Genomic DNA, 14,675 nt, shown 5'->3' with positions numbered 1-14,675 from the left:
TTTTCGTCATCACTCCCATTTAAAAGTTTCTTGGAGCTTAACCAAAGCGATTGTTTTCTGTACCCATTTTCGAAAAGTTTTTTTCACAATTTATTCAAATTTTTTGTCGTGAATCTTCCTTTTTTTTCTGTAAACGGCGTTTTTTTTTCAAATTTGAAGTTTCGTATGAAATTATTGCATTCAGATGGTGAGCATGGTAACAAAGTAGTGAATAACTCATAATTTCACAGATTTTCAACCAGATTTGTCAATGTTACAGTTTATAATTTTGATTTTAGAAATATTTTTCTAATTCGTATTTTTTTAAATTTAATTAAGATACCTCTTGGATAGGCTTTCTAAGACTGAATCATAAATTTCTAATAACATTGGTAGTTCGGATTTCTAATTTTTGAGAAAAATGACTCAATTTGATCAATTTTAATCAATCAATAATTGACATGATTTGTCCATAAAATTTCTGAAAATTAGCATAACACAACATCTCTTGTTTTCGAGATAACTTAAAAAATAGGTATAAAATTAGTGATTCAATTTATGTTTTTTTTGACAAAACTGTAAAATGAAAATACTAATTTTGACTGGAAGGTCAACTTTCCCAAAGACCGCCAGTAAATTTAAATTCTGAGAAAAAAGTTATGGAAGTTTGCATTTTGTTTTGTTTTTCCAAACCTGCAAAAAATTTAATTCTTATTATCCAATATTCAATGACTTTCTTTAGTCATGTCAGAAGAAGTTGTAATTTTATTTTTTGGAATTTCTTTAAATTGTAGAATTCATTTTTTTAAAAGCGCTGTATCTCTGATAAAAGAATGTCTAGACAATATCTGAGTCCTTGATTGCATGAAGGGTAGTAAATAGTTGAATATCAGCTTTTTAGGTAATGTAGGAAAGATCGATTTTACATAAAACTGATCAATTTAAAAATTTCCACACGCAAGTGATAGAGAAAATCTGTGAAATGTTTTCAATTTAGGACGCCACAATCTAACAAAATCAATTATTGAATCATATGCACACACCATGCTGTTCCCCTGTGTAATCGTTACAAACTTTTTGGGTTGAATCACAGAATTGCAGATATTCTTTTAGTCAGGAAATCAGAATTTTTCTAAGTCTTGTCGAGAAATCTATAATCGGTCACCCACGGATGCGGCCTGCGGGCCTCGGGTTGTTCATCCCTGTTTTAGATCAAAATTGGCTTATTTGAATTTGGCTTAATTTAAATTTAAAAACCCACTCACCCCCCTCATAGCCGCGGGTTCTTCGCACGGGCATGGCCTTCTCTTTAGCTGGTAAATGCTGTTTTTACGAGTTTTATACGATCATTCATCACATCGATCATCACATATAAAACGTATAACAAAGTTGTTGAGACTTATACCTACAAAAATGTTTGCTGGGAATTTTCATCAGATATTAATTTTTTTTTATTTTACATCGAAATGCTTTTTTCGTTGTTAAAAAAAATTGTTTTTATCATCGTATCGTTGTAATTCTTAAAAAATATCATCTCAATGTTTAGGATTCAACCCATTACTATTTCTTGAACATTCATGTAATTTTTAAAACTAAATTTGTATTTAAACAAAATAGTCCAAAAACTCAAATTCGCTTACATAGACTTTTTACACTTAACTTAACACCCCGTCTTAACGATCGACTGCGCTGTATTTTAACCATAGTTTTCTTTTCTTTCCTTATTTGCACAGCCCTTCGTGGACACTGTTGTGGTGAAGTGAAGAAAATCCGTGAAGTCCCACATAGCTTTATACCAGTGATTAGTGACAGCATCGAGACCAACGTTCCGAGAACTTCCGTGGCCTCCCCGGGGCAGCTACGAGAGGTGGAGGCCTTGAGGGCTTCGGCCCCTCCTCCTATCCTCCAGTCACCAGACTCCGGACAACCGATGCGATGAAGTGTAGCAGACTGCTTCTCGTAACGACCGGCGTGTCGTTATTTGTGATTTTCGGATTAATCGATGCCATTAACGTAAGTAAATCGGTATTTGCATCTTTGGTTGTGGGTTTTCTTTTTCTTTTTAAATCTTAAGAGAATCGGTAAAAGTCAAAAATGCTGCATTGTTCCGACTGTAATCGACATACGACTTAACGTTACGTACTAAATACCGTTATTGTAGAAATAATGACATTGTATCATGAACTTTCAAAAAGGAATCCTTGTATTTTGTAGAGTTATTCAATGTGGTTTTAGCTGAATCAAACTAAAAGAATAATTACTTTCTCGAAAAGTAAAACTTTTCTTCCCACATTCAACCAATTGTAAATAATGCTCACAGAAAAACGCCGTTATGTTCATGTTTCAAGGTGATTGTCAACCGTCTTTACGCAAAGGAAAAAGCGTGTCACATTCGTGAACTTTATTGTTCAACGAATAGCAAACGATGACCATCAAATTGAAAAAATCTACAAAGGCACGCATCATTGTAGGAAAATTAAAGATTTCCAACAGATAACAGGCTTGAAAACAATCGAAATCCCCAGAAGCGCAATCTCGGCGCATATCGCACCTGTATTTACTGAGAGAGTCAAAGAATCATCAACTAATTGCATTCTCCCCGTACTTACTATTGTCTGTTGTGCAAACTTGTCATAACCATCCCCGATCATTATGTACTTGTCTATGTTTCAAAGTTGTCCCATTGCCAAGATTGAGAAGATGCGGAACCTGTCAAAGCCGAACCCGCTTGATTGTCAGGTGTGGCGTGGCGTGGCCGTGGACAACGAGAGCTGGGTGCCGCCGCCAAATTAAATTGTTCCACTCCGCCCTCCACCAGAGTGTCAGTTAATTATGCTAACGCGCTAACTTTCCCTCCCCCTACCGGAATCATCAATGGCAGCATGGCAGCGAGATGTCCCACATTTCCACAAATGCTGAAAAGCACTGCAGCAGCAGCAGCTAATCAAGTTCCCGAAATCTGCGAGAAAATGTTTCCCCCGGTTGATTTCTGTCCCAAGCAGGGCTGAGTCGGTTTTTGGAAACATTTCTCTTCTTCATTTGTTAATGTAGAATTGAATTTTTATCAGTTAATGTTCACAAATATTATTTGAAGCGTTCCAAATCAGAGGGGTGCAAGTGTTCAAATGTTTTCGATAAAATGTGGTTCATTGTTGTCAGGTTGCTCATTTTTCATATGTTTGGATTCGAGCGGTTTAAATTCAATCGAAAAACTAAAAAAAATCTGAATTCACACAGGTGGGGTCCTAGAACTCATTGTTGGGGATAGATTTTTAAAGATTAAAAAAATCAGTCGTTAAAAAAAGAAAGCATATGATTGGTTACAAAACGATCAGAAGAGAAAAGACACACATTGTCTCACATTGCATCCCCGTAGCAATGCACAATTTTATTGTACAAAATCAGAGGGATTTGGGAAAATTTTAAAGTGTTCAATAAAGTCTGTTTCACATACAATCTGGTCGGATAAATTAGATCATTTTCCAAAGAAATAACGTACAACAAAAGTAAAAATGTCATTTTGTAGGGTTTTTTATTACACTTTAAGGAAAAAAAATACATAAAAATCATTCGTCAGCTTTTCGGATGAATTTTCGAACTTTTTTTTTTGTGATACCACCCATCATTTTCTGCGCCAGCAGATCGTGGCCTAGAGGATAGCATACTTGTCTTCTAAGCCAACGTTCATGAGATCGAATCCCGGTCGTGACATAAACTGGCACACATAGTATGATGAAGGTTGGCGGTTTTTAGCATTAGTGAAATGCTAGCCGGGTATATCTTGGAATTGTACGCCTCAATGATGAAGCAAGCACATGCATGTGGATGGATCTTTTCAAGGGAACTTAGATTGCACTTGGAAATCCTACCTAGATATGTGTGTGCTCGTAGTGCTACCGGTAAACAACTGCAACTTCAACCAATAGTGCAGGGGTGTCAAGTAGCATAGCAAAGTAAAAATAATAACGCGGGGTAATACCACAATAGATCAACTTAATGGTCGCAGTGGACTCTCTCCCCAACAGGAAAAAAAAAAATCATTTTCTGCACAGTACTGCTGGTAACCTCATTCGCCATCTTGTTCCACCACTTTTCCATTTGAGCGGGTTTTTTCAAGGTTCTGACACATTTCTTCAGTTTGCCCTTAACTATTGCCCAATATTTCTCGATGGGATGAAAATCCGGAACACTGTATAACAGATTATTTTGATCACTAAAGTTTTTTTAAAGCTTTAATAAAACTTGTTAGAAATATTTGTGTTTTTCGATTCCGTGAGTTCTTTATTGAGTGAGTTTTTATTTTTTTCCATCAACCATGATGGTTGATGAATGATGATTTTATTATTGATATATAATATAGTAAAATAAACAACAATAAAGCAATGTTTCTATCTTAAAATGTGCATCTTTTCTACTGATTTAAGGATATTAGGTAAAATGTGTATGAAATAGTAGCTCTTAAAATAAATGCGCATCGACAAATGTTTAGAATATGGAAATTCTAATAAAATATTTATTTTTATGAGAAAAAAATTACAAATATTTTGTTAAAATTTTTAAAAAAAAATATATTTTTAAAACATGACATGATGACATCACAAACATAATGGAATGGATTGAAAATAGGCCTGAATAATTATTTTCAAATACTGGACAGCGTAAATTCATTAATACGGCTTCATTTTGTGCCCTTCGATTTTGCAGTCAATTCATTGCAAAATAGCATTATTATGTATGTATGTATGTATGTTGTATATTGGTTATCCACCATGGGTCCACGGATTCACCGCAGTTTCTGCCTAAGTATATGTTCACATGCATTCTTTAGATTATAAAAGTTCGACAAATCTTCAATGCAACGCGTACACCGTACCCGGACCCCATGGCTTCGTATGAACTGTTATGGAGTGAATGTATTGTGTGGATGTACGATTATTTTTGAAAAGGTGAGTCAATGAGGTGGGCTAATTTACTTACAGGTATTCCGGCATCCGTGTCTATGCCTGGCCAGCTGGCAACTGACTGAACATTTTTATTATATATATGAGAAAACTCATCTAACCTGTCGGAAACTTATGGGATTCGAACCCAAAAGTTTTCTGGCCGATACTGGGAATCGAACCCAGTACGTCTGGCATATCAAAATCAGACTCGCGCCAGCCTATCCGCTAGACCACATCGGTGCTTTACTATTGCAAAATAGCTTTATTATGGTCATAAAAATGCCATGAAATTCTCAAAATATGGGTATATGGTGAAAGGGCTAAATAAGATGAAGTCGAATTTATCTTTCTGACGCCATCTTGAAGTCCAAGATGGCGGTTTTCGGTTCAGTTAAAAATGCTGATAATCACTGAAAGTTTTTTGAAACATCTGGGTAGTGGAAAAAAGAGCTAAACTAGAAAAAGTCGAATTTCGTTATCTGACGCTATCTTGAAATATAAGATAGCGTCAGATCGCTTCTGCTGATTTTAAAATGCTGTAAATCACTGATAATCGCATAAAAGCCTCATTATATTGGTATCGGGAGAATGGGCAAAACAAAAAAAAAAAAACAAATTTCGCTTTCTGGAGCCTTATTGAAATCCAAAATGGCGGCTTCGATGAACATTAAAATGGTGGAAACGACTTAAAATCACATGCAACCCCCACAGTATGGATATTCGGTGGAAGAGCTAAGCAAGTGGAAGTTAAATTTTCTCTACCAAACGCCACTTAAGATGATGACTTACACTGGTAAATGGTTGAAAATTTCATGTGATTTACAGCATTTTTAAGTTAAGCAGAAATCGCCATATTGGATTTCAAGATGGCGTCAGGAAGAGAAAATTTTACTTCTTCTCGTTTAGACCTTTCACCCAATACGCATATTGTATGAGTTTATGTTTTATTGGAGTTTTAATAGATCATTCAGAACTCTTTCAAATCAACTTAACAGGATATTTAATAAAAGCTTTATTGGCGTTTTCCGAACTACCTGAATCAGGAATTTATCCATTTTCCATGATCATAATAAAACAGTTATAAAACTAGCTGCATATGCAATTCCACTATAAAACCATGATAAAACTTTCTAATGCTATCTGCGTTAAACTGTGTTACTTGGGTCTATTGAACGATTTTGATTTTATAAAGTTTCTTTGTGTAGATGTAGGTAATTTTTTCTAGTTTCTTAAATTTTTTATATCAAATCCGATATGGTTGAGGGAGTTATCTGTAGTTAGGTAGTTCCGAATGAAAAAAGGCCATAAAAACAATCTTATTTTCAAAATGTTTATAACTTCTGATAGCTTTGCTGTATATAAGTGTTTCACTTTTTTATTTTCAAAATAATCAAGAATAAATCTATCCAGCAATTATAAATTCATTGGGGTCCAACGAATGTTTTGACGGTTATTCCGGATTTTCCGGTCAATTTAAAAAAAATCTTAAAAAATCATAAATAGTACATGCAAAAGAACCCAGAAGCATCATAAATGGCCATAAATGTAAACTTTAAACCAGAAGTGAGCAACCCGCGGCCCACGGGCCGCATGTGGCCCGCGAGACCCTTTTGTACGGCCCACGAAGCTTTTTTCTAATTTTAATGCCTTAACTTTTATCTACAATGTATTGTTGGGAAAATTTATATGACTTGATCAAATATGCACTTATCTGCATTTGCCGCACAATCAGTCAGATTGTTAACTTTTTTCTGACATTTCAAGCATTTATTATGTTCAATGCATAAATGCAATATTGTTCATTGGCATAACGTAATATTGGATTTTTTTTATTCAGCATACATTTTTCCTAATTATTTACCACTTTGAAAAGCTAAATCCATCAAAGAGAATCGGAAGAACAGCCAAAAATCGCAAGCTACACATGATCGAAGGAATTGCGAAGTCCGTTGCAGAAGTCGTTATTTTCGTTGGTGAACGATTTTTGATTTTTTATCAACATGAATCAGCCGGCGATTATCTGTGATGCTTATTTCAGTAATTTGAAAGAAAATTTCTAACAAACATTGGAAAAAAGCCGAATTAAATTCAGTTATTTGACTTATAATAAACTCATTCCACATCACCAAAGTAATAATATAGCTTTAGAAACCGGATCCCAATGATATCTTTATAAGATTAAAAATTGTGGTGTTCGCCACGAATACGGTAGGAACAAGACGAGCAGGGGCGCAACGAGCGAGGTGGTTAGACCAAGTGGAGCGTGATCTGGCGAACGTGGGATGCCCGAGAAATTGGAGAACGGTTGCCATGGACCGAGTGAATTTTAGGAATTATGTTCGTCAAGTTATGTCGTAAGACGGAATACTATGTAAATAAAATAAATAAAGATTAAAAATTATAAAAACCTGGATGAAAATTCCAGAATCAAGAATTTAGTTTTGAATATAGTTGCTTAAAAATATGTGAAATTGAACATTTTTCTGTGATTTCGACAATTTTTCTCAAAATATCAATGCAATGATCCGATACAGAACTTCAATTTAAAAACGGGGTTATTTACCGGTTGTAGAGAAAATATCTAGGCTTTGAGGACAAGCGTTAATTGTGGAAAAAAATCACAGAAAGTCAATTAGCGATTCAACTTCCAACGCTAAGAAGACGGTGATTTCTTTGAATTTATATTCTTCAAACGACTAGTTATCACTGTGGTAAGCTCTAGAAAATTTTTAAATGGAAGTGATGACAAATAGTACTATCGGTTTTTACAAGAATGTTGTAAGAACGAATGTTCGCTACTTTTTTAATATGGGGTTTCAAAAAGTCGTGTTGAATTTCTGTTTTTAAACACGTGAATTTCTTTTATCTTTCCTATTTCAGATTTCATTGGGCCACAAATTTGATTTCTAAAATATGACGTGAAGCTCTGCTAATTAATAAAAAAAATTTATGGGCGGCCCGCCGACAAAATTTCAAAATTAAATTGGCCCGTTGGTTCAAAAGGTTGCTCAACAGGATATTTAATAAAAGCTTTAGTGTCGTTTTCCGACCAGCCTGAAACAAGAATCTATCCATTTTCCATGATCAAAATAAAACAGTTATAAAACTAGCTACATATGAAATGCCACTATAAAACCATGATAAAACTTTCTAATGCTATCTGCGTTAAACTGTGTTACTTGGGTCTATTGAACGATTTTGATTTTATAAAGTTTCTTTGTGTAGATGTAGGTAATTTATTCTAGTTTCTTAATTTTTTTTAAATCAAATCCGATATGGTTGAGGGAGTTATCTGTAGTTAGGTAGTTCCGAATGAAAAAAAGGCCACAAAAACAAAAATTTTTTCAAAATGTTTATAACTTCAGATAGCTCTGCTGTACATAAGTGTTTCACTTTTCTTTTTCAAAATAATCTAGAATAAATCTATCCGGCAATTATAAATTTATAGGGGTCCAACGATTGTTTTGATGGTTATCCCGGATTTTTCGGTAAATTTAAAAAAAAACACACCTGTGAATCAACCGTTTTTTGCATGTAAACCAATTTCTTCTGTTCCTCGACTGTCTTCACTACCTTAGGTCGTTTAAGAAGGTGCTGCTTCATAATCGCTCAGTATTTCTCGATGGGGCGGAGCTCCAGAGTGTTGGGAGGGTTGAACATTTTCGGCACGAAATTGACCTTATTGTCCGCATAACACTTCAGCACGTCCTTGGAGTGGTGGCATGAGGCCAAATCCGCCCAGAAGACTGTTGGGACGTTGTGGGTCTTCAGGAGAGGAAGCAGCTGCTTCTGGAGGCACTTATTCATGTACACCTGTCCGTTCATCGTGTCCTGGGCCACGAAACGTGCACTCCGCTTTCCGCACGTGCAGATGGCTTGCCAAACCAGGGATTTATTCGCAAATTTGGACATCTTCGGAGTGCGGACATGCTCCGGAACGCTGAACTTCTCCTTGGCCGTGAAAAACAGGTTACCGGGGATCTGTTTAAAGTCAGCCTTCACATATGTTTCGTCGTTCATGATACAACATTTAACTTTCGTCAGCATGTTGAGGTACTACTTCTTGACACGGGATATGGCGGATTTGTTTTTCTTCTCGTTGCGATTAGGTGCCTTTTGTACCTTGAACGTTCGAAGCCCAGTCATAATTTTGGCCTTCTGGACAAAACTTCGGCTTAGGTGCAGCCTCTTAGCCACATCCTAAACGGCTGTGATTTTTGGTGTTGAACGGAATACTTTTTCCTTCACTTCTAGGCTTCCGGACGGTGGTCAATCGTTCCTCGAACCGCTTAATCACTCGCGACCAGGGTTGCCAACATATTTTTTCAATAATCAGGGAACTGGTGAAATAAAAATCAGGCAAATTCAGGCTACATAAGTAACGGAAATTCCGCTCAAAGTGATGACCTTTCTTTTTTTTTTGGTCATCACTCTACATTTTTACTGTGTTGTGAGTCTACTTGGTTGCATAATTTTACTGAATCAAAGCCGAAAGATTCCTTTTCATTCCCTTTTTTACATATGAATTAAACGGAATCTTTCGATTGCTTTCATTCAGCCACATTTTCGCTTTTTAACTTCAGCAATGGTACCTAATTTAGTTCCGTACTGCCCATTTTTCATTACATTCGCAAAAATCAGGCAAAATCAGGCATATTTATAAAAATCAGGGAAATTCAATGGCATTTCAGGTTGTCAGGCAGAGCCTCGAAAAATCAGGCAATCCCCGAAAAATCAAGCATATTGGCATCTCTGCTCGCGACACCGTGGAATTTGCGATTCTCAACGTTTCGGCGACCCTTGTTCTCGTGATGAATGCGCAAGATTTTATCACGCACGAACTGTTCTTTCGACCCCATTTCCGCAAGTTTTGACCACAGGACTTTTACACTTTCAAGATGTAAACAATGCACTATGAACTAAATCAACCCAAATTTTCATAAAATTCCACCTAACCGTTGGGTTAGAGCAATTTTAAAGTGTAGCAATTTCATCGTGGACACCCTTTAGGGGAACATGCCTTATTATGCGCCACCTAAGCGAATCGCTGATTTTCTTTGTATTCCACGTACAAATTGTGTTAAAAATGGGTGTAATCGTTGAAGAAAAGTGAGCAGCCGAAGACCGAAAACACACCAATACTTACAGACACTTTTACTGAAAAGAAAATCAAAATGGACAAATCAAAATTAAAAAAATTAATGAAAAATAGATGTTTTTGGGCTGAATTTTTTGTTCATTTTCGATGAAAATTGGCCTTTTTGAAAAATTAATGCTATTTTCAGCCTACTACGGTTCGTGCGTTATAACGGCGCATGGGCCGTGATAGAACATACCCATAAAAAGCATACCTTAGCGAGTTCAGTAAGCGATTCGCGCTTTGAGAGTCAAGCTGAACGGACGTTTTTTTTTCGCTACCTGTCGTCGGTCTATTGTATTAAAGTCAAAAGTTTGCTACTAAAAGTGTGTCAATAGTGGACTAGGTTGTTTTTTTTAAGTAGATCATAGAAAGGTTTTCATCGGTTCTGTGAAATAATATGAAACTTTTGATGGATCGAAGTTACTTTTGTGGGAAAAGAGTGATTTGTTTGTATGCCAAATTGGAACATCTTTTAGAATAACGCGGAGTGATAATTGAGTGGAAAGGAAGAATGCTAAACAGAATTTGTTCGAATCATTGACATGTGTTAAAAGGTGATCGAAGTATTGTGAATGTTTTAACATGATTTTGGTGGCAAAAAAAAGAACATCGAGTCGAACCGAAACCAGTCTGAACATGTCCGAACGTTTTTTTCGATCGTAGCAAGCGACGACTTCAGCTGAAAACCCGGTGAGAGAGTTCTGGTTTATCCTTTATTCTCTATTCTCTTTGCTTTATCCTGTTCTTCTCTCCTTCTAATGCACTCCAGCCCAGCCAGGGTTTTAATTTTGTTTTAGCTGTTAGAGTTTAGAATTGAAAAGTGCAAGCGTGTAAAAGTTCAATATTTTGAATTTATTTTTAATTGTAAGAAGCACCATTTTAGTTTCTTCTTATTCCAATTGCTTATTTTTTGCCTGCTTTATTAAATTCAAAATTCACTGTTTATCGACAAATATATGTGAATATATTGCACTCTTTCATAGTAAGTATACTTAAAAAAAAAATTAAAAACAATCAAAATTAGAAAGAAATGAATGCCAAAATTCTGAAGCATTGTCCCGTATAATAACATTGATTCTATTTGTTAGTTTTCATATTTTATTCAATAAATATCATAAAATAGTGCTTAACTTAACATTAATAAAATATTCTTTTCTTCTACTATTTTAACTACTTCTTCTTTTAAAATATCTGCTTTTCCAACCTCAAGTTACCATACTTTTAGTTCAAACTGATTATTTCCACTATAACAAACATTTCTTTCTATTAAGGTATTATTGAACAAACACTTTATTTATATAATAATGTCATTTTGGGGTTTTGGGTTGGGCCATCCGGGCATCTGATTGAAGCGATTCTTGAGGAGAGCATTGGGCTACCTCACCAGCAAGGGATCGTGGATTGAAGACGGGTCCGTCTCCCCACCCAGCTGAGCGCTTTGCATTGTAACGGCTTGACTCAGACGCTCAATAAATTTAAGATGTTCTTTCGATGGAGACCATTCGATCCTATCCCTATGTAGAAATGTAAATGCCTCTGTTTATATTTCTTATCCCTTGAAACAGTCCATTCAAAGACATTTTGTTTTTATCGAGTTGACGAAACTTGAACAAGTTACGGAGTAAAAGTTGCTCGCTGCTACTGGCTGTGCCTTGCTACCTGGGTGGTAGAAATACATACATACATACCTTAGCGAGTTCAGTAAGATTTTTTAGCATTAAATAATAATTTAGATTCTCCTCTATCGATGTATCAGAAAATATTGTCTTATTCGTTTTTCTCTGCTTGGTGACACCTTATTGAAAGTGTTTTAAAATTTAGATCGAAATTAAGAAAACCCTAAATTGTGAATTTATCACGACACAGGGGCATTTTAAGGAAAAATTTATACTTGCCATGACGAATCACAGCATTTAAAACAAACTGGTCATGTTTCGCAGGCTTAAAATGTTTCATTCAGATTCTTCAAAACAAAGGTGACGCGTATTAGCCACATGAGGCGTTATATGAACTTTTCCCCTACACACAAAAATTAACATACTTTTTGTTTCTTCTGCGGAATCGAGCCTGCTAGTGGATTTAGTGCCAATTTATAAATTCTCTGAAGGAAATTTTCCGCTGCTACTTTGCGAGGCGCCAGCAGTGATGCTATTGAGTTAATTGTTTTTCAAAGCCAAAAGACATACTCCTGTTAAACAACTAATAATTTCCTTTAAATAATTTATAAATTGGCACTAAAAACAATATCTTCCACAGAAGATATAAAAATGATTTTTGTTTTTCAGTACACAATATTAAATTTTCCCGCGATCCCGGAGGCTGTACACGACGATGCTGACGAAGTTTGACTGCGTGGTAATGGACGACAAAACCTACGTCAAAGCTGACTATAAGCAGCTTCCGGGACAGGAGTTTTATACGGCAAAAGAAAGGGGAAAGGTAGCAGATATTTTTAAGCACATGAAACTGTCAAAGTTCGCGAAGAAATATCTGGTTTGGCAAGCCATCTGTACCTGTGGCTTGAAAAGCAGCATTTTCATAGCTTCCGGGAATGTCAATCAAGAAATTTACGTGAAAGAGTGTTTGAATAAACGTCTGCTGCCTTTCCTGAAGAAACACGGTTGTTTCGTACTGTTTTGGCCGGATTTGACATCTTGCCATTACGGTAAAAAGGCCATGGAGTGGTACGCCGCCAACAACGTACAGGTGGTTCCCAAAGACAAGAACCCTTCCAACACGCCAGAGTTCCGCCCAATTGAGAAATACTGGGCTATTGTCAAGTGGAACCAAAAGAATACCAAAGAAACTGCTAAGGACGAGCAGCAGTTCAAGGCAAACTGGCTTTCTGCGGCGAAGAAGGTGGACGAAATCTGATGAACAAAATCTAAGAAGGCACAAAATCTGAAGGCAGGGGTTAAGCGTAAGGCCCGGCAATTCGGATTTGGAACAGCGGAAGCCTAACTGAATATTTTTCCTGAATTTTATACTAATTAAACTTTGAAAAAGAAATTTAATTTGATTTTTTAAATAAACGATTTCACCGATTTACACGCGTTTTCCCTTGACCAAATTTTGACCGTATCACCCTTTATTCTAGTTTTGTCGGAATATTCTATGAGGTCGATCCAGCCTTACGCATCTATGACAACCCCGAGATAACAGGTGAATCGAATCTCGCTTCACTTTAGTCAATGGACTCTCTCTTCTTCGTGGGCTGCTGTGAGGCTGCATAGCAACTTTGGCGGGCAGCCAGGTAATCGAAGGTTCTTAATCTAAGTTGAACGGCTTTCTCCTTTGTGAAGGCGATGAAAATCTTTCCCGGCCAGGCCCGGAGTCAACACAAAATGAACACTTGTCTGACTGAGCTGGGTATCTCCTTCTTTGTTGAACACCGCGAGCTTTTGTGCGTTTGGGTTTGAATTGAGTAGTGGAAAGCAAAGACATTTTCCAATGGCTCTCAAGATCCTCTGTTAAACCCTGAGGGTTGACATTGGGTTGGAATGAGCCGGTTGAGGTAAGAGTGTCGCAAATTACACGAGATCATATTGAGCGCCATGGAATCTTTTTCCCTTTATTATGGGTTTTTCGGTCTCTGTTCCCCCAGTAAGCTCAACAAAGTTTAAATGCTGAACGATTCAGAGCAAATCAAAAAAGAAAAGGAGCAACGCTTATACAACCTTTCGATTTGGTTCGGTATGGCGTGTATTATTGGGTGACTGCTACCGAACTCCGGTATAGGAAAGATTGTTGATGGAGTCCAAATTGCAGTCATCAAAAAAGGTACACACCTGATCGTTAACGGTGTCTCATTTGTTTAAGAAAACATCTGAAATTGATCATTAGTTCTCCGGCGAAACTTTTCAAAACAATACGTTAGGAAAATTTCATCTATCGTTTGTTGTGTAACCAAATGTTTTTTTTTTTTTTCGATGTATACTCAAAATTGACACATTTCAATCATATTTGATTGTTTGTCTACTATTGTCATATGTTTGTAAATTTCCTAGTAAAAAAAACATAATTATTTCGACCATCCTGAATACATTGTATCGCATAACTTCTTTTGAATCTAATAATACAATTTGTCAGATGATTTTTTCTGCGATTTGATTTCCAGTTGCCATACCCATTCTCGCAACATAAATCAGACAGAACTCTCGGCAAGGTCGGTCGCAAGCAAATGACACATTTGTAATGAGTTTTCTCTCCTTTTACGAACAAGCCACCCATAGTTCATTCCGAGGAAATTTTCCGCCTTCCACACATTTTGATATGCACGTTCAATATCAGCCAGGCTTCCTACAGGTTTGTACCTTCCTATACATATTTTGCTGCCGATGATTATTCGACTCGGCAATTTGGTACTTGCGATGGAGGATGTCATAGTCTTCGCTATGGTTCATCAACTGCAGCATTATTGAGAAAGTAGCTAACTACCTCATTTAGCTACAGTTCTGCGAGTCGCGGAACATTAGTTTTGCTTCGAACGTATCTGAAAAACCGAAATAATATGGCTTCACAGGTTTCTTTTTTCTGTTGCTTGCGGCAGTCTTACAGATTGGTGTTCTTATACAGTCATTACGGATTCCTCATGTATACTTAGAGTGATGAAA

General features: G+C 36.4%; 1 protein-coding gene across 8 annotated transcripts in view; it reads left to right on the top strand.

Annotated features, from left to right (window-relative positions):
- Positions 1 to 14,675, top strand: part of LOC129743252 (mucin-2-like) — a 268,501-nt gene that overhangs the window by 39,580 nt on the left and 214,246 nt on the right. For 7 of the 8 annotated variants that reach the window (XM_055735230.1, XM_055735231.1, XM_055735238.1 and 4 more), the window contains one exon: positions 1,713 to 1,992. In XM_055735230.1, coding sequence (XP_055591205.1) covers positions 1,915 to 1,992 — 78 coding nt within the window. In that variant the 5' untranslated portion in view covers positions 1,713 to 1,914. Of the gene's footprint in view, positions 1 to 1,685; positions 1,993 to 14,675 lie in introns of all 8 variants that reach the window. The other variant, XM_055735229.1, reaches the window with a different exon arrangement.

The sequence above is a fragment of the Uranotaenia lowii genome, chromosome 2 (genome assembly GCF_029784155.1).
Source record: "Uranotaenia lowii strain MFRU-FL chromosome 2, ASM2978415v1, whole genome shotgun sequence".
Classification (NCBI taxonomy): domain Eukaryota; kingdom Metazoa; phylum Arthropoda; class Insecta; order Diptera; family Culicidae; genus Uranotaenia; species Uranotaenia lowii.
Note: the sequence above shows the minus strand (reverse complement) of the source record. Positions and strands in the feature narration are given on the sequence as shown.